Source organism: Telmatherina bonti (genome assembly GCF_933228915.1).
Source record: "Telmatherina bonti genome assembly, chromosome: 11".
Lineage (NCBI taxonomy): Eukaryota > Metazoa > Chordata > Actinopteri > Atheriniformes > Telmatherinidae > Telmatherina > Telmatherina bonti.
In genome coordinates this window covers 20,851,453-20,871,961 of record NC_136629.1, presented here as the reverse complement: position 1 = coordinate 20,871,961, position 20,509 = coordinate 20,851,453, and the positions used below count along the sequence as shown (strand labels likewise).

Below are 20,509 nucleotides of genomic sequence, written 5' to 3'. Positions count from 1 at the left end.
ATAAACTTAGGAGTCTCCCTATTGGTCAATGAAGATTATTTTTAAGTATGGCCACTGCTTTGCAACTATTAATTCCTGTCATCTTATGGAATATCTGGAAAAAGAAAAACCTAGAAAGCGTGCTGAACAGTTGAAATCCTACATCAGATGCTAATGGACACCATAAACTGTATGACACCAGCATTGTGCTTATGTTTTCAAATACTAGGTGTTGAATAAAATATGATACATCACAGCAACATTGCCCAAATCCTTTTATGTATACAAAGTCCCATGTTAGCTCTTTTACATAAAAAAAAAGACTAGATTTTGCATCCGAATGTTGCACATCAAATGCAGTATAAAAAATATACAAACTATAATGCAGTATGTCACAAGTGTCTCGCACAAATTGTATTTCTTTCTCACGTACCTTAATTACAAATTTGAGGGGAGCCATGGTACAGCAGTATATAGATTTTATCTGGAATAAACACAGTCATTGATTACACATAGCAGCATGCTGTAAATCTTCAAACATTATAAGCAGACAAGCAGACACTGTACAGTGGATCAACCAATTAAAATACGTCTTTACGGACTGATTCCTTTAAAAGGCACTAGAGACAAATGGATTTGAAGGCTCTAACGTTCAGTTGCAAAGTGTAAATGGCTTGGCAATCATACAGAAATATAAATAAGATATGTTTCAAATAGATGTAAAAATGCAAAAAATTTCCTACCGCCAACAGTTTTGAATCGTTATCGAGGCGCTTAAAGATGACGTAACGTCCTTGTAGCGTTCGCTGCATGCCCTAAGCTAAGAACAACAGAACTGTGGAAAAAAATTGTAAATTAGTTTGAAATTCATGAAACGCATAAACTCTCTATACCAAAAAGCCAAAAAAAAAAAAAAAGAGAAAAAGCACAAAACCCAACACGTTTATAAAATGCAACGGATAGTCGCATAATGAATCAGCTAGAGTGTAACGCTGAAACCGCTGCCATGGAAACGAGCTGTCTCTAAATAGAGCCTGTTTAAAATGCTATTATACCTGTCGTTTAGTATCATTTGAAAATATTTTTGTAAAATAAAATTATTGCATGTGGTCATAAAACGTTTTGCTTTATATTTAATGTAAGTTTGAATAAAAACTGCCATAAATGTGCATTTATTTTTGTTCAGGCAATACTATGAATTGCTATCTTTTCTACACTGGTTTCGAAGCGTTTTAAAACAGACACGCTAGTCAAACTTAAAGCTGTTAAAGTAACGCTGTACGTCAAATCACTGCAAAAGTCCATGCAAGCTCGTTATTATCGTTGTATTTGACATGCCTTGATTACCGTTATCGTTTTTAGAGGGATTTTACCCTTTTCAACCTGCTTTTCTGTTCTGCTGGAAACAGCTGCGATGTCTCGACTCGTGAAGAAATCTCCATCTGTTTGTTTGGATCTACCACTAAACAACTGTGACATTTCTAACAAGCTACACCTTATGATGGAACTCCTGCGATCTTGTTACGGTCCAACAGCTAGACTAAAACAAGTTCACAATAACATTGGAGGGCATGTTGTAACCACTTCTGTCTCCTCGGTTCTCCTCCCAGCCATTTCCTCCTCCCAGCCCTTCATCAACATGATAAAGACCTCCATCCTCAACCACGTCTCCCGGTTTAGCGACTGTGGTTTGTTTGCTGCCATTTTTTGTTTATCCCTTATCGAACAGTCCAAGCAGTCGGGACTCGGAGGAAATGTGGCCATCTGTGTGAACAAGCACATATTGGCTGTTTGCACCTCTTACCTACAACGAGATGACTGCGGCTGTAAAGTTAAGCTTGACTTTTGTAGCAGCCAGAACTTGATCACATTAGCCCGCAGTATTATCTCCAGCAAACCAGCATGTGTACTGGCAGAACCAGAGATGCTCCATATCAGCACTATGATGGTGCGAGCGTTCCTGCTGACTGTCCCCTGTGACATCCCAGGCACAGTCAGCCTTGGCAGAGTAGTAACTGTCACTATTGAGGGACTGCCTGTCTTGGAGTCTGCAGTCTTCCCAGGCTTACTGATAGACCTTCCTGAAGACTTTGGCCTTAACAAGGTGCACAACATAAATACACTGCATGTTGTGCTGTTCAGTACATCTCTAGCTGGAGATCTTCCTGAACTAGGAGATGGTATAATTGAAACGTATCCAGGTCTGGACACTGAGTCACAAATTGTGGATCAACTTCTGGAAATTGGAAAACAGGTCATTAAAGATGGAGTGAGGTTGTTTGTCTGCCAGAAAGTCATCCACCCAGTCTTGCAGCAATACCTGAGAGGTCATGGTGTCATAGTGGTGGAGAGACTTGGAATCACCCTCATGGAGCCACTTGCTCAGCTGGCAGGTAAGCACTCTCCAATGTGGACACAAGTGTTTATTAAACCAAATCATAAGACTGCTGAACGAGCTTATTATATAACATATATTTAAATATTACATCATAACACTAATTTACTCAGTAACATTTATGATGTATTAATGTTTCTACTTGGCAGACACAAGAAGTTGCAGTCTAACTATTCTGCTCTGTATTTCACCAAATAGGTGCTCAACCTGTGGCCACATTACATAACAGGATTCCACCTACAACCTACGGGAAGGTGAGGGATGCCAGTTTAAGGCAGTTTGGCTTCAAGAAAATGCTGCATTTACATCCTCTCGGGGAGTCTGCAGTTTGCACGATGATTCTCTGTCACAGGAATGAGACAATGTTAAATGAGCTGAAAGTAAGTGGCAGACCTGTATGGTTGGTTTGGGAGTTGAAGTAGAAAGATAAATAGATATAGATCTGAAATACATGGTAATGTCATTGTTTTGTTTTTGTGTTCACTTATGTGTGTTATTTTTGTTTTAAATGTTTTCTACATGCTATCAGCCTGACAGTACCAACAGCAAATTATGTAGTTAAATTTCACATAGTTACATGATGGACCAAAGTGTTCATGTCAAATAGGTTGCACTGTTCTTCAATAAAACCACACATATTAAGCAAATATAAAAGCATCCTTTATTTGACATCAGATATTTTTCTGAGAACCTGATGTGCTGTATGGAGTAATTGCTCTTACACACAAATGTTAGCTTTGGATACTTACTGACAGTATGTTACTGTGATGAATGAACTGATGTTATTTTCCTTATTGTTTATGCTTAAGGTAGTGTGCCAGAAGACTGAGCATCTGTTGAGGCTCACCTTAAAAGAACCGCATGCATTACTTGGAGGTGGCTGTACTGAGACCCACTTATCTGCTTATGTTAGACACAAGGTAAAATCCACTTCAGATTTAGCCTTATTCAGTAATATATAATCTATAAAACTTCTGCTTGTCATGACTACACCTTTATTTTTGTAGAGCAAGAATGAAGTATCAGAGACTGCATCGGCATTAGGGTGTTCGCAGACCGAGTTCCTTCTCGGTGTGGAGATGTTCTGTCGTTCTCTGGAGTGTGTGGCCAGGTCGTTGGAGCATGACGGAGGAACTTCTGCAATTGATCTGATCCATGCTCACCACTGGACTCTTTCTGCAGATGTATTGAAAGAACACTTAGAAGGTAGTTTGGGATTCTGTGGCTGTGGACTGGTGGATAGTTGCTCAAGTAAAAAGTGGACTTATCTGAACACTGAATATGCAGAGTTTTGTCCTGCACCCTTGTATAGAGATACTTCTGTGCAGCCAAAAGTACTTGACTCCTTCACAGCTAAACTCAGTGCAATGCAAGTTGCTGTGGAAACGGCTAATCTTGCGCTTGATGTAAGATATGTAATTCAGGATGTGAATTAAAAGAATACACATTTTATTTATTGTAAGGTGGATCTGATGCTCTAAATAAAGTCTGTTGTTTATTCAATTTGTACATAGCTGAAATGTTTATTTAGCTTAATAATGTAGTTAAATTCTACCCTTCCTCATCAGTAACTCTAAAAACACCCATGCTGTTTTAGATTATTTGTCATACAAAGAGCAATACTAGGAAATATTTTTATGTTAAAATAATTAAATTGGGTTTGCAGTAGGTTTAATAATCGTCACATTTTTGTTCACTATTTATAATAGTAATAATAAAAGACTTTATTAGTCCAAATTTGTAAATGAGTCTTTGCATTTCTTTGTCTCCAGATGTTATTTGATCTTTTAAAGTGGTTCCAAACATGGGGGTCCCTGACTGCTGCAAGGGAGTCCCAAACAGCACTGAAGTCCATGATGCTTCAACTGTACAGAGCATGTGTGATGGTTAAAATGAACTCCATGTTCACACAGAGACAAGTTGAGGTGTATGAGATTAAGTTTTTTATCATTGAACACTTCTTTTGCATGAACCTAGCGTTGCAGGAACCTGAAAACAACTTTTGAAACCAGGTCCAAAAGAGAAAAAATAGAGTAATCGAAATCTGCTATACAAGAATACTTCAAAACATGTACAGTATCTTTAGTTAAAAATTTAAAAAGCAACTTGATAGGCCACACGTTGTACATCTAGTAAATTTTAAACTATGTAATTTGTGGTTTAGTGAGGTCTGTGAGCTGGTAGCAGTATGGTAGTGGAGTTGTTCTTTTTTGTATTAGCAACTTGGTTTTTTGTTGTTTTGTTTTTTTTTGCACCTTTTTTTACGAAAACATGTCTGAGAAACACCACAGTATCGACGATAAGCTGATAGTTACTTTTACTTTTGTTTTATGAAGAACCAGAACGGAAATGAGCCAAAATGCTTGACTTGTGACAAAAAGCTAGCTAATAAAAGGATAAAGCCAACATGGTTAAAGCATAGAGTGAGTGTCCATAGATTTTGGTAGTTGCATGAAGAGGGTCTTCAAAGAAAATAACTTGAATAAGACCTAGATAGCAGTGGGCATCCACATGGTAGCAGTGAAGGGGGTGTATGGTCTTGCCCGGAGATTAATTCATTTAATAAAAATGAATTCAGTTCCATGTATCTTCATAGTATCACAAACTCTGTAATTGTAAAGCTCGATTTTATTCAGATGTCGCCTACAGCTCTGTATTGTACGACAAACTACACATTCAGTAGTTAAATTGTTCAACAAGCTTTAGAACTGCAGGAACTGTCCTTTAGCATGGCTGTATAATATTGATTAAAGTTTGCAACTCAAAACTGAGCACAAATATCTTAATATTTTCTTGAATCTAAAACTGATTGTAATTCCAGGTTGGCGAGCTTTGCTGTGAGGGATAACAGTAGTAGAATATCTACAGGAACTAAACTCATTTTCCTACGTTCAGGCAGACCCAGATGATGAAGTCTGTTTTTATTAGTTTTGTAAAATGATACTGTAATATAACAAAATGTTTCAGTCCTTGTTCACTGTGATTTATTTCCAGTCAGTTATCCTCGTGAAACTTTGTACAAAAACATTGGCCATGTTTTAAAGTGACACATCACAGGCTTAATTTTCTTTTTAACCATGAAAATCTAAATGGCAAACCATTATTTATCTTTTTAAACAGTTTTTGTCATCTTAATCCACCTTGATCTAGTGGCTGGATACAAACACTAAACTTAGAAAATCTACTTAAAGTTCTTTTTTTTCTTTTGTTTGTAAGTAATATTAAGACTTAAGGATTTCTTTAGTAATTAATCTTTCGTTTTTGTCTAAACATAAGAAAGGTCATTTCTCAACTATTTCTCTAGATTAAAATAAAAATTAAATGAATGAATGCTTTACAAATTTATGAAAGATAACGTGTAGCAATAGCAAAGGATTTTACACAGAACTGAAACTGACCACATTCATCTAAACAGATTCTTGTGCATTATAATAAGTGTTAGTTTTGTTAAAAATCAAGACAAGTGCAAATATGTACACTCATTTTCTGGAGATGGTTCATTTTCTGAGCTTCAGCATGTTTTTTTGCCCTCAGAAGACAAATGGAATTAAAGCCTTTCGAAACTGAGGGTATTCCTTGAATTTCTCTTGGTAAAACCTGCAAGAAAAGAGCAAAAAAATAAATATCACTCAGATTAAGTGCGATAAAGTACCATAAATTAGTTCCTTTGTCATATAACATATAAGGTACCTGTGATTATAATGGGCTCTTGGTCCAATAAAGCAGAGACTAAACACAGCAAATGAGAGTGTTGGAAGGGACCAGGTTGCCAAAGCGTAGCCAAACCACTCCAAAATCTCCCCTAAGTAGTTGGCACCAGACACATATTCAAACAGACCTCCTGCAGGAGATTAGAAAGAGCACATGACAGTACAAGCACTGACTGGAAAAAAAAAAAAGATTAATCAAAAGAAATCTCTGTCATACCAGTAGGTATTTTGTAAACTACTTCTTTTGGTTTCCTCAGCTTGCGTAGTAGATAGTCACTGTGTATGTTGATGGCCATTCCAATATAAAACACCAGCAAGCCTGGTATGAATTCATGACACATTTAGCACACATATACACACACAATATATATATATATATATATATATATATATTTGAAATGACATATTTTCTTTTAGACAGATTCCAGATAGTGTGCTTACCAATTCTATAACGATAGGCAGTTGACCATTCTTTATCAAAATTAGCACAATGCAGCAGGTAGTGACCCTGTAGGAACCCGTTTATGAGGCAAAAGAAACCTGCTCCCAACATCACATTCAGTGGGAATGGTTGTCCTCTGGTCAGCAATGAATAGACAAATATCCTGTGATTAATGGAGAAATAGCAGATAGATCAGCCGGATCTATGACAGATAACACTGTTTTCACCCACATGCAAAAATGATGTTTTTTTTATAACTTGATGGGGGCATTCTTTAAGGTGCCTGCAAGTCCCTTTCTTCATGGGAGGTTAACATTCCTCAGGGTTTTGTGTCAGATTACAGCAGCCGGAAAAAAAATTTGGATGATTTTTTTCCTTTTTTTTTTTTTACCTGCCAGTCTCCATCTGAAAATCTGACCACTGCTGCAAAAGCACATAGTTCTCATATCGTACAATTAAACAATAAAATCATGGAACATTGTGTTATTTAAATATCATACAAACTTTTAGTAGTTTAATGGATCTTATAGACATATAAAATAGATTTCTAAGTCAAATAGGAGAAATATGACTGAGATTTATCTTCTGAACTAATGAAATACCGAAAACATGCTGTTTCAAAACCATCTTGTAAACATGCTTTTCTGCTCTTTTTTTTAAATTGCAAAAAGTTCATCTGTGTCCGTTCTTACCTTTGAAAGTAATGCAAGCAAAATGTTGTAAGCAACAGATATTGCCCCATACTGGATGCTTTGTGTGAAGGCAGCATTAAAAGCAGTGGGATCAGGAGGGCGGGCATCTCTTGGAGAAACCAGGCTAGTTTTGCAGGTACCATTCTTGCTTGTATTGAATGTGTCATGTGGCGCCCATAGGAGCTCTGTGCCTTCTTATGATAGACCAGGTGGCCAAGTCCAATCAGGATGATCGCCCAGCTGAGATGGTTGACTGGTCTCTCATAGCAGTGCATCTTGCAGATCTACACCTCTAGGATGGCGAGTGTCGTACTAATTCTTTCCTCTAATCTTGAGCATCTGTATGACGGTCCATAAATGTAAACAACCTCACTGACTCCTCCCATGAAAAAAAAGAAAAGAAGTGTGTCAGCCTGCTGAGACATGTTCCCTTTTTCCACCAGGTACTTAAAAATAAGCATGCCAAGACTGAAGTTGAGCCAGTGTGTGACCCTCTCTGGATACAAATAAATCAATAAAGGGATTAGTTTTGGTGGCATTCTTGTTGAAAACCTGCTTATCCTGGTTCATACTTGACACCTAAAGCATTTTCAGTTTTAATAACATAAAAGTCTACAGACAACAAGCTCCTTACAGGCTACATAAACATAACTTCACTTAGAGGATTATGTAAATACAAATGATTAGATTCCCTTTTTTACCCTTTACAGTGTTTGATGTTCCTTAGAGGGATACGCAAAGGAAGTTTGGTCCAGAAGTCTCAGCGTGAAGACTGCTAAAACAATGAAGCATAACTGCAGCACACATATTCTGTATTTCCTTACAGAAAAAAAAACAATTATCTTGTCTACACATTGTGTAATTTTATAACTCAATTAAACATGGTTATAAAAACAGATAATGAAGCTAATTATTTGGAGTAGGAATATCTCCTGTTAACATTTGAACAACGCCACAAATGGAAAATAAATTACAATAAAACTTGAATCAGCAACTTCCTGAGTGGGTCTGAACAAAACCAGTTCATTGACAACTTCATGACAGCTGGAATTAGTGCAGAAGTGCATTACTATAAACTTCTATCTAGGGGTGCACCAGTATCGGCTCGATACCATGTTTGTTTTCGTACTTGGTATTAATATAAGTGTACCGATACCACACTTGTCAAGCCAGCACAGATGTGTTTGATTACATGCTTCGGATATGTTTTAAAAGATATAAATGCTTTGAATATCCTTGACATTTTTTGTTACACTGCAAGCTAGATCTTTGTTTAAAAAAATCGCACATGTATAGGTGTATTTTGGTAAAATGTCCCAAATCAAAATAAACCTTGTTGAAATTGTTAGATCTGTAATGTTATTATATTTGTATTAGTGAGGTAACCTCAGAAAGGATGGGTAATTTATTACAACCTAATAAAATCCTAAACAGTTATAACAGCAATAATTACCATAGTTACAATAATGTTCACATAAACAGATTTAGTATTGGCAAATATTTGTGTCTGTAGATATTCAAATTTCAGATATTGGTATCAGAACTCCCTGCTCGTGTTGGTTTATTCTTGTATGCTTCTGCTGGTGATGTTAACCTAAACATCTCCTGGAAGAACTGCAGAAACACTGTTTGTGGTTATTTTATGGATTATTTTAAAGTATATATACAAGTATATGTTTACTTCTCACCATACATTTAAGTCTGTATACCAGTGAAATGACATGCTGCATACTCAAATGAACACTTAAGATGGTGAAAAAAAATGAAATGAAAACTAATCTGTTAAATCATATTAACTTGTATTTCTTGTATTGCTTTTTAAAAAATCTATTTCTGTAGAAAAATTCAGCACATTCGCAGGATTTTGATATGGGAAAAATAAAAGCGCAAATTGGGAAAAAATAAATTAAATACGATGATTTGCAAATTTATTTTAAAATGCCATTTCCAAAGGGAGAAATAAAAAAATTCATAAATTTAGTTATACTTTTCAATTTTATATATTTGAAAAGGTAATTTCATTTTCCATTACCCCCTGCATTTTTAAATCCGTTTGCAACCAAGTTTCCTCTCCATTCAGACGATGAGGTTGCGCTGTTATTTTGACAAATCGGAGTGAAAGACAGAAACATAGAAAGGCAAAAACCAAAGCTGGTTACATTTGAGGAGCAGCTGTGATCGGTTCATCTTGATTTTCAATACTCAAAAATGAGTAAAAGCAAAACAGAGGTAAACCATGAAGAAATGCTATTGGAAAAAGAACTTTAAAATTCAAAGAGAATGAAAATTGAAAGGGCATTCAGTTTTTAAATATTATAAATTAAGATACCTATGACCAAATTTTTTTAAATGTCATTTTTCCTGTTCAAAATGGTATTCAAAAATACATTGATCACAATTTTTAATTAATTATTTCAATTTACAATTCCTTTTGAATATTTCCGTTTCATTACTAACCATTTTTTAAACTTTATTTTCTGTATGGATTGTTGAATTTGAAATTATATTTAGCAATTTATATTCTTATTTTAAAAATAATTCTCATGAAAATGCTTTCCTTTTTTAAAGATCATCCTCCTCCATTTCTGAGGGTTTGTCAGTCAACTTTTTTCCTGTATTTTGAAGTTACAGGCTTAGATTTATTTGGTATTTTTAAGAAACACATTATCACACATCAGGATAAAAGTATATCCAAAATATGTGGTTATAGTTGGTGTCAGTGGGACTCATGCTCTGTACATCTTGCAAAAATTGAAGATGGAATTATAAACATAATGAAACTCCTTTCAAATTTTCATACAAATAAACTTTGTGAAAACAAAGAACATGTATGGTTTCTAAAGGTGCCTTTCAACCCTTTTAATTCAATTTAAACACCAGTTTGAACTCTTCATCTGTATCTTCCCCATCATTTCAGCTTTCTTAAGTGCATTTCAGTTGAATCATTTCAGAATAAACACGTTCACACATGCTGTTATGTAATACCCACATTTTCTATTTACTATTAAGGTTTAAAAGTAGCTTTCTAAGTAGCATAATTACTTTCTCTAATTACAAACAATAGCTTTTTTTTTTTTTTTTTTACTGAAACCTGGGGGGAAAATGTCTACATAAAAAAAACATTTATTTTTGTGTGTGTGTATGTTTATGCCAGAAGAACAAGACACCAGAGCGGACTTTCTTTTCAGTATATTTTACTTCTTTTGAAACATGAACCCTCGGCCTTTTGTTAAGAGCCTTTTGGGATGCCTTGTCAGTGGAACCTGAGATCAAAAAAACTCCATTAAGGGAGTAATTAAGCAGTATTTTTAGGTATATGACGTGTAAGTTCCAATTCTCTAACCAAAGAAAAAAAATATATACAAGAACCATTTCTAAAACAAACAAAACAAATACCCATAAACAGAAAAATGAACAGTGTCGAGGTTTAGCTTTTGTCTCTCTCTCCCTCTACAGGAACGAGGTGATGTGTGACAAAACAGAACACCACTCCCTGCTGGAGAAAGGAGATAACAGTTGGTGCCATTTTAGACCAACAGACGGGGTAGACAGGTCATACACTCTCGGTGTGTTAAATGAGTTGGAGACAAAGTTGGGCTTTCTGCAAAAGGAAGGGATGATTGGCAGGGTTGGGGGGGGGGGGTTACACACTGAAACAAAAAAAAAAACTGAACAAAAAATTCTAAAATAAGACTGAAAGTGAGAATACGCTTTATATGTTAATGTGCAACAGTGATAAAAGGCACAATAGCACAGTGTGTCATGCTTCGCTAGATTCCCTTAAATTAGCATTAGAGGTCAAGTGAGTTTGGAGATCCACCTTACAGTCTGTGCCCACTTAGTTCAATGTGGTCTTGTTGGAGCGAGGGGCGCCCACATGGCTAAATGGGAATGTTTGACTTCAGTGGTTAAAGTAAAAAATATGAGTAACATTCAAATCCCCATGACGGGGCAGCAGACACCGTGCTGCCCACTGTAACTGCTACTAAAAATCACACTTTTCTTTCTTAATCTGCCCTCCAGTCAACTCCTGTCTGTTCGTTGTGGAAACACGAGTTTCCAACAGCAGCCGCTGCTTTACTTAACTGTGATCCTCTTATGATCCTGTGCTTAACATTTCATTAAGCAAATATATGCCTTTTTTTTTTTTTTTTAAATATCCGCTTCAGTAAATCCAAAATGATGTGGGCAAATCTTACAGAAGAATTTATGACTTTAAGCTCATTAAATACTTGTGGCATCTATTACTACAGTAAGTTTGTCTAATTGATATTCATACTGCATGGACTCACTATTCTCATGACTTGAAATCAAATAAAGGATGAAAAATAAATATTCCTCAACTTTTTTTTTTTTTTTTTTTGGCATTCTTCAATCAAAACATAAGAGCTGCAAATGACAACAGCAGGGATATAGTTCATATATTTTGAGAAAAAAATTCTCGCTTTGCATCTTTGTTTCGACCTAAATGAAAGCTTTGCTGCTTTTAAAGAACTTAATGTGTAACAGAAGACATTTTAAACAAGTCTATGAGAAGGGAAGGAAAAATAAATCATCACTTGATTCTATTAATGCGACATTTCAGTTCACTACAGCGATTCAAAGAGGCGGTGTAAACAAAGACTAGAGGTGTCTGTGTTGGAGTCTGTTTAAACAAAATCCAACTTTTGTTTACATTTCTGTAACACCCACAACTGCAGTCTGACAAAAAACACATCTTTAATAGAGTGTGTGTGTGTGTGTGTGGTATCCTCAATCACTTCCACACAAATGAATCTAGTGGGCAAACCATGTTAGACCTTTAGAGCTGAAGTGACAACTGCTGTTCATAATCTAAACACCTAGTAAATACCATAATTTCAGATTAAACTACTACAAATGATAATAAAAAAACAACAAAATATATTTAATAGACCAATCTTATAATAATCTTTTTGGTTTTGTACAGTAGGGAGTTAGTGAACTTTGTTGGGTGCAGCCCTTTGTTAGAAACTACAATATATGGTGAGCACTAGTAGCAATTATAAGTTTAAAGTTGCACATAGCCTGAAGCAATCAAAAGACTCGTTTCATTTGTATCAGGCAACATCTGAATATTCTCCTTCTTCATTAATATTCATAGCTTTATTATAATTCCTTTTCTGAGGCTACAACAGAACAAATTGAGTCCAAATATAAAGATTGCCTTTTTACAAGTCAAATCCTTTGTGTTGTCAGGAAAACAAGAGGACATCTACAGTCCTTGCAAAAAAAGAAAAGAAAAAAAGACAAGATTCCACCCCCCGACACTTACTCCGATCCAAATTGACAAATCGCATCTCCTCAAACGTTTTCCTCCTACATATTTTCAAAACTGCACTTCAAGCAAATTGTTGCAACCAAAGGCTCAGTGAGACACTTCAAACTGAGAGGAGGGTGGAGGAAGGCGGGAGGAGAGCTGAGGGGGAAGCAGAGAAAACATCTGTATTGGCTTTAAGTGTTTAGGTCCTTCCTTCCAATAGTGGGTGTAACTTGGGGGTGGGGCAAAAGGAGTCACATGGGGTAGGTTATGGCGATAGATAGTAAGGGCAGGGTGGCGGCGTTGCATTGGCCCCTGCAGAAGTTGACCTCAATGAACGATAAGCGCCCCGGCAGCATAACTCACGGAGCTGTCCTGCCAGTTCCTGCACTGACTTGACTGGGCGTAATTCAGGAAAGAGAAGTTCATTTCTAAACCGGACTTCCTAAGCTCAGCCACAGCCTGCAAAACAATGACATCCAGTTAGTTGCTGGTTAAAATTCAGCATGTAAACAGAGACTCCACACACACACGCAATAAAGACAGAAATATAGTGTTTATAATAATGATGTCTCATTTTGGCCTTTTCTTTTTTCACAGGATTACAGGTTAAGTTACAGTAAAAATCAAGCAACTAGTAAGATATTTATTCTAAAAACCTATCAGGTTCAGTTATCTACAATAAAATGCATCAACTTCAAATGTATATTTTTTTTAATCATTCTATTGATTGATTAGAAATAAGTGGCGTTTGAGAACCTGTACTTACAATCAAAGTCTCCCCCCTTGTTTAGCTGCTGTTCTTTATAAATGTTCAGTGTGTGCACAAATCGAGACAATCAACACCACGCCCATGTCGACTAGAGATGGTCATTCCAGTAAGATAAATTATTTATGTAGCCAGATGTGATTAAGATTAAATTCATTCTTCAACAGAAAGATTTGATTCAATATGACTCAGTCAGTTTCATACTGTTTTTTTTACTTTGTAATTGAGAGCAAGTCCTTTTTTTTATAACTGTGGCAAATTAGGGCTGAGTGACAAAATGATTTCAAAACAAATTTGTTGATCTTATTAGAGAGCATCACAGCAATTTCAATCAGCATAAAACAAAAACAACATGTGCCTTTGAATAAACAAGTTGATGTCCATTGCATCAAATATCTGCCTATTTATTTCAGCAAAACATCAAGCTACCAGCAAACAAGGGCACTGAATGCATTTGGGGGGCAGAAATGCATGTGTGGACCTGAAAACAGGCAGTGGTAAAACTGTGGAATAGTTACGTATTGTCTTCCCAAAACTGTTAGAATCATATTCTTTACCATCTAAAGTGGACACCTTCTTTTTTTTGTTACTGTAAAACAGCATACAGTGCATATGTTCAGCTCAGCCTTTTCTCACTTTAGCAAAGCGGCACATAACCCTCTCTATGCACATAAAAGATTAAATGAGTAATATTATTGCTAGCTGATTACTTTTGTTCTAAAATTTTTTTTTAGACTTTTAATGCAACTTTTTTTTTTCATGCTGTGAAAATATAGTAACTTAGGTTGCCCGTTACTGTTGCAAGAGGGGTAACAAAAAATTAAATGAAGGCCTTCCGTTGCTCATAGACTAACATGTAATGTGAATATAATTAAAACGTAAGTAATTACACATATATGCATATTGACAGTTTGTTCAAATTCTAGATTGTAGTCAAGATTGATCAGTATAGAAACTAATGTACCATTAATTAAACTTCTGCCTAGCCTAATGGCAGTATGTTACTTCGCAGAACTGAAAAAAAAATTGACTGTTCTGTCATGCTGTTTTTTTCTCACTTTGATTTAGAAACCTGGCTGATATTTGTCAGGAAATGTAAATAAAATACTCTTTGCTACCACTGCAAAAACCGTAAATTATTATATCAGCATGTACAAACGAGCCAGCGAGCCCAACTGCAGATGTAGCAGTAAATTAGCCAAAAGATGCGAAAAATTACATTTCATCTTGCAGAGGTTGTGTCCTAATTGTGGCGAAAAACCTCTTTGATATCAGAATATTTATCTTGTTCTGTTTTCTCTTGTGCTAGCTATATTAGCACGTTAGTATTCACTATACAGGTACATCTCAGAAAATCAGGATGTTGAAAAAGTTCAATATTTTTCGTCACTCATTTCAGAATGTGAAATCTATAAATCTATATATTTTATAGATTCATTACACAGAGAGTGAAACATTTCAAACATTTATTTTTTTTAATTTTGATAATTGTGGTTTTTAAGATAATAAAAACCCAAAATGCAGTGACTCAGAAAATTAGAAAATTGTCAAAAAATCTAAATCTTAAAAAGTCATGGTGTCACACCCTAATCAACTAATTAACTCAAAATACCTGCAAAGGTATCCTAAACCTTTAAATGGTCTTTCAGTCTGGGTCAGATGGCTACACAATCATGGTTCTCACCTTGCAACAATATTATGTACATACACACCACTAAACTTTATTCCTCTTTTGCACTACTTACATTTAGCAGCACTCCAATTGGATGACGCCCACAGATGGTGTTGCGGTACTTCTTCAAGTAATTAGTGAAAGACATGGGATCCAGCTGCTCTATAATGCCCATTCCCTACACAAGCAGAAAAATACCGTAGTTCAATTAAAATACACAAAACCTTAACATCTCTATCTATCATAAGAGTGCTAAGTGTTATTAAAAGCACAACTGATTTTTCCCTCCTTTTGTGATAATTTTCAAAGCAAACATTTTGATTTTCCCCATCAAGAAATGCATGTATAATTAATGACAGCTCAGTCCATTAAGTTGCTCAAAAAGGAAAGTCAGTGACCAAGCCATCAGTAAAGCAGAACCTGCCCTACTAAGGCCAACATTAATATAACTCAGCTCTAGTTATGAACAAAGCACTTTTAAACTGTATGCACATCCCTTTCAATCACTATATGTATGGAAAGTTTTTTCTCAAGTCATGTTTGACAAAATAACCTTTGGATGTACAACAAATCCTTCAATTATAACAGAAGCATCCATGTTTAAAAAAAAAAACCAGTGACAAGAAAAAGAAAAAAAAACCAACATATTCTTTATATTTCTTCTTCACATATCCAATGTGTGCTATGCAGTGCAAACAGCATCATAGATCTGGCTCATTGTCTGTTTTGTGTGCACTTCTTTACCAAAGAAAGTCCTCATATCTGAATAACATCTCTGTAGTTACCATTTTATCCAGATGCTCAATAGACCTGTAGATCTCCCCTTGAGATTCATCATAGTACGTATAGCGAAAGCGTTGACCTTTAATAAAGAAAAAGACAGCAGCAAACAGTTGACTTTAGTCATGTCACATATGTAGCATTTATGCCAAAATGTCACAAATGATATTTTAATAGCACAGTTATAATTGTTCAGTCTTTGTTTTTTTTTCTTTTTGTTTTTATTTGTTATTGTTGCTTTGTTGGTACATACCCCAGTGGCAGAAGTCAGATGAGATGATGAAAAGGTTAGAAGGGTCTGCAAGGTATTTGCTGAGCAGCTTCCCATACTCCTGTTCCTTAGACTCACTCAGTGCACCCACAAGCACAGGAACAATGCTGAACTCATCTTTGTGGCTGCAACATCAGATCGTTACATTAGCCATTTCAATGTGATTTTTATGCTCTGTATGCAACAATTTTTGTGACAGATGTTCAAAACCACAAATGTTTCCTATATATACTGTCTATATTCAGCTCAGTTCAACTCATGCATGAATCATGTTTATTTTCCTTCTTGTGGAACTGAGGAAATAGCTGTCTTCAGCCAAAGTAGCAGAAGACATTATTAATTATTCATGTTCCTCTCCACATGCCATTGCAACAATGTAATCCTGGTTAACAGTACAGTATGTAAACACAAACAAAAAGAAAGAACTAAAAAGGAATCTTGCCCTTACTTCTTGTTCACCAATAAGAGTTCATAAAATGCTACAATCTGTGGCTTGCTTCCTACGAAAGTGCCGATGTTGTAGTTTAATGAACGCTGCTCCCTTGAGCATTACCTCTCCATGGCTTTAGCAGTGTAAGGCAAATGCATTTCAATACTGTGCTCATCTTCATCTGTCTGCAGACTCATTCTCTCAAACAACCCAGTTTTCCAGAGGTCAGCATAAACTGCAAAAGAAGTCTCACTTTAATTTGTGCAAAGCTGCAAAACAATATCTACTGATTAAGTCATTTTGGAGTTGCAATTATTAAAATAGAAAAGGCATTTCCAGTGCAATGGGTCAGAGTAATTAAAAATGTTTCCCTAAACATCATATTCCAAATCTGAGAAACTTTAAATGGCCCAAGCATTGTTGTTAATTGTCACAAGTTCACATATAAAACTGAGAGATATTAACACAACTGAATGAGTAGAAATATTAGGAGCGACTACATTAAATACCCTTCTGGTCGACTCTCAGGTCATACAGGGGTGTTCTATAGATGTCTGCAGGTGACAGGGCACAGCGGGAGAGGGGCACATGGTGTGAAGGTCCCAATATGAACACCCTACGACTGAAGGGCAACATGACATTATCTCACTCACATTGTACAATATAAGGTAAACCACCAGCACTATGTTCTTTTACCTACACTAGTACTCTGTAGGAGGAGGGAAATTAAGATAAGAAGCAGTCAAATGAAACATTTTCTTAAATGAGGAATGGAGTCAGAAAGCTGAGCAACTTACGTGATAGAGGGATCAACCTGCTTGTAGGCATGTGCTGCACAGGCACCACAGTAAGTGTACCCAGCATGACTGCAGGCAAAAAGATGTGTCAGTATAGAATGAGACGTTACACAAGATGTTTTTAGTCTGACTGTCACTGTGTTCTTACGGTGCTATGATGGCTCTAGCAGGTCTGATTGTGGACTGTGCTTGGGACAGCCAGCCCTCTAGTTGTGCATTCAGCTGGGGCCCTGCAAAGATTTTAAAAAAAGTATAAGACAAGAAAAAAGAAAGACATGGTTTCAATTACCTAAACTGGAATAAAGACCAAAAGTGGCATGGCTAATTAACTCTGAAATTATCATTAGCACAATTTATAAAGTAATAAACACAAAAAACTGCAATTGAGGCAAGGTTTCCCCAACTACCACTGAAATGATAAGGTATAATTGGTAAAATCAGTAAATATTTTTCGAGCAGAATTTTAGCCGTTTCTCCAACCAATAACATTAACTGTGTTTTCTGCTAGTACACTTCTTTTCCATCAATGTTTGACATAACAATAAATATTCAACCGCTTATTGTCAATATATGAGTAAAAATACAATATGAAGTAAATACAACTTTTTTTTAAAAAATCATTTTACACGTTTAATCTTAAGGAGTAATAGTGCAGTCGAGAGGACGTACGAAAGGAAAAGTTGACTGCCTTGTGAGTTTAAGAAAAAAAAAAAAAGAAATATCATCATCAGGCGAAGGTTTTGTAAAATGGGGGAAGGGGTGCAACATGAAACTTCAGATTCCTGCCCAGCCCTGCCCAGTCCTTTGTTTCACATCAGGGAGTGTATATGTACAGGAATTAGTAGTCTCGGCGAGAGACTAAAAAGACAGCTATAGCTATGTCAGAAACAACCTAAACTAAAACTCGTTTTAGACTCTTTCGACATTTGACTGGTGTAGCCAGTCAGTTAGCATGTAGGCCATGAAGTTCTTCAATGTTAGCCAAGTTAGCTTTGGATGAGCAGATAGTTTGTCACAAAGATTACCCAGCACCAGATGTCCCTTTGTTTTGAGACACTATCATACGATGAAGTGCTGAATAAGCCAAAACCAATCATGCATCAAATAGGATAAGAGAGACGAGGCAATCGATGCCACTTAAATGTTAGCTAACCGACTTTTTAAATAATCTGTGTTAGCATTACAAACAAAATGTTGGGCATCACCCTCTACTACGGCGAGATAAATTATGATCCCAAGCTACTGTAAATTATGGAAATATGGGACCCAACAAAAACAATGCACAATCATAAAAAAACACAATATAAATATCAGTTAGCATTTGGTTTGCTAACTGGGACCGGTCTGTTTTGACAGTTACCCGAAGCAGAGTACCAGCTCCCGGCGTGACTCGCTTCTCTGCACACCACTCGATTCGACATCTTGGTTCCCAAGCCGCCTATCTTGGTTAGCTTAACTCCTTTCAAGCAAATAAGATTGAATTAAAATAAACAAAACAAAGTTGAAAAACCCGACTTTGGCTGACCGTCAGGAAACAACGCCTGCTAGCTGGCTTGCTTGAAGAGACAAAGGGCAGTTCGACTGTAAAGACAGCTGGGCTAGCTGGCTAACAAGCTCGGTGTACCGTCAACTGGTCTCCGTGTTGCTACCGGTAAATAAGTTGTCAGTTGTTCGACAGTATGGTGGTATTATCATGTAAATTTGGAAAGGCACGATTTACGAAATCGTACAATCGTGTCAATGCTAAACACCCGGTACACCAATATTAAAGCTTAATGCTGTCACAGTCGGAATCTGAGGATTACTGATTTGTCTGTCGAGCCAGGTAAGGGGCGTCTCAGAAAGTGTTATCGATATGACGTATAACGTTTTGATTGGGTAGTTGATCTGTAACATTATGTGATTGGTGAAAGAATCGTGGAGGCGGTCCCTTTACTGAAATGATTGTTTGGTTATGAAATTGTATCGCCCGTCAGGTGAGCGGGTCGAGTGTGGTTGTGGAGGCGAAGATGTCAGCACAAAAACAGCCCAGATGAACCTGTAATCTGTCTAAGAAATTAAATTAAATTAAATTAAATTAAATTAAATTAAATTAAATTAAATTAAATTAAATTAAATTAAATTAAATTAAATTAGTGCATTTTGCTGTTGATGCTTTCTTTCTTTCTTTCTTTATTTATTCATTCATTCATTCATTCATTTATACCTGGTTGTTTATCACAAATTTAAATCCACATATGACAAATGTATAACCCTACAAAAGAAGGTTTAAAAAAATCTTTTCATTCAATTTTTCCTGTGGATGTTTGTGGGTATGTTTATTTTTACACTTTTCATGTTTCCAATCAGTTAATGAAATGATGAATATTTTATTCAAGCTCAAACACACTTGTACTCAATGGAAAATGTATTGGAATGCAGATTAGGCTACTGTAAATAACATAAAGTATTTATAACGCATCATACAGGGATGACAAAGGCAGACAAATTACATTGGAGATCTTAAGATAATTAAGATAATAACAAAAGAATAAATAACTATATGCATGGTGGAAAAACTACTCATGTAAAAGTATATTAGTGCAATATAGCAAGTTAGCTGGATAAATTAGGGGCAAAGAGGGTCAAATATGGGTGAGTGCTAAAGATTTTATATGGCACAGGAACAAAGGTTGGTCCTGCAGTCCGGGCAGAGAAGCAGAGTTTTGATTGTGGGGCTTGGGGGCAGTCATTATAATCAAATTAAATGTATTAGTACACGTTTCTTAAAACAGGTGTACTGCAACACAAAGCAACATAAGGTGTCATCATTAACTGTCTCAACCATTTAAAAAGAAAAACTAAATATCTCTGCCATCACCTGGTACAGCATGTAACATATAATAACATTGTTTTGTAATTCTGCCTTAAAATACAAAGTAGCCAATTCACTTTTACCATTCAACAGGGCTTGGTCTTAGTATTTACCCATTGGTACAGCACTAGGATTTGAGAAATAAACAAACCTTCCAAGTGACTAAACATTGCAAAGATAGTTTTTTTTTTTTTTCAAGCTCTGATTGATCTATACCATTCTGGGCTCCAATCATAACTGTAGATTCAGTAGACACCTATTTGTGGTCTGTGACTGATGCAATTTATCTTTGAAGCCATACTGTACTCCAGCAGCAGATGACACTACGACAAAAACGGTACTATTACATCAGTAAAGGTCCAGTTAAAGCAGTCCAGTAACATAGCTGGTCACAGTTTTGCTGATGTCACAAATTCTTCCAAGATTAAATTTGATTTTAT

At 36.0% G+C, this 20,509-nt stretch overlaps 3 protein-coding genes across 3 annotated transcripts; 1 reads left to right on the top strand and 2 right to left on the bottom strand.

Moving 5' to 3' along the window:
* Positions 1-1,393: 1,393 nt before the first annotated feature.
* mkks (MKKS centrosomal shuttling protein) lies at positions 1,394-4,228 on the top strand (the record flags this gene model as incomplete). The annotated part of the gene is made up of 5 exons (XM_079248523.1): positions 1,394-2,372; positions 2,573-2,758; positions 3,188-3,294; positions 3,382-3,580; positions 4,147-4,228. The coding sequence occupies 5 exons, from the start codon at positions 1,394-1,396 to the stop codon at positions 4,155-4,157; spliced, it is 1,482 nt and encodes a 493-aa protein (XP_079104649.1). The 3' UTR covers positions 4,158-4,228.
* Positions 4,229-5,904: 1,676 nt separating this feature from the next.
* Positions 5,905-7,493, bottom strand: srd5a2b (steroid-5-alpha-reductase, alpha polypeptide 2b; the record flags this gene model as incomplete). The annotated part of the gene is made up of 5 exons (XM_079248751.1): positions 5,905-5,971; positions 6,065-6,215; positions 6,302-6,403; positions 6,526-6,689; positions 7,219-7,493. The coding sequence occupies 5 exons, from the start codon at positions 7,491-7,493 to the stop codon at positions 5,905-5,907; spliced, it is 759 nt and encodes a 252-aa protein (XP_079104877.1).
* A 2,963-nt stretch (positions 7,494-10,456) lies between these two features.
* On the bottom strand, positions 10,457-18,988 carry memo1 (mediator of cell motility 1). Its single transcript, XM_079248583.1, has 9 exons — positions 18,576-18,988; positions 17,364-17,445; positions 17,216-17,284; positions 16,928-17,040; positions 16,542-16,653; positions 15,971-16,113; positions 15,723-15,799; positions 15,011-15,115; positions 10,457-12,958 (listed from the first exon to the last, which is right to left on the bottom strand). The coding sequence occupies exons 1-9, from the start codon at positions 18,634-18,636 to the stop codon at positions 12,827-12,829; spliced, it is 894 nt and encodes a 297-aa protein (XP_079104709.1). The 5' UTR covers positions 18,637-18,988; the 3' UTR covers positions 10,457-12,826.
* Positions 18,989-20,509: the final 1,521 nt, after the last annotated feature.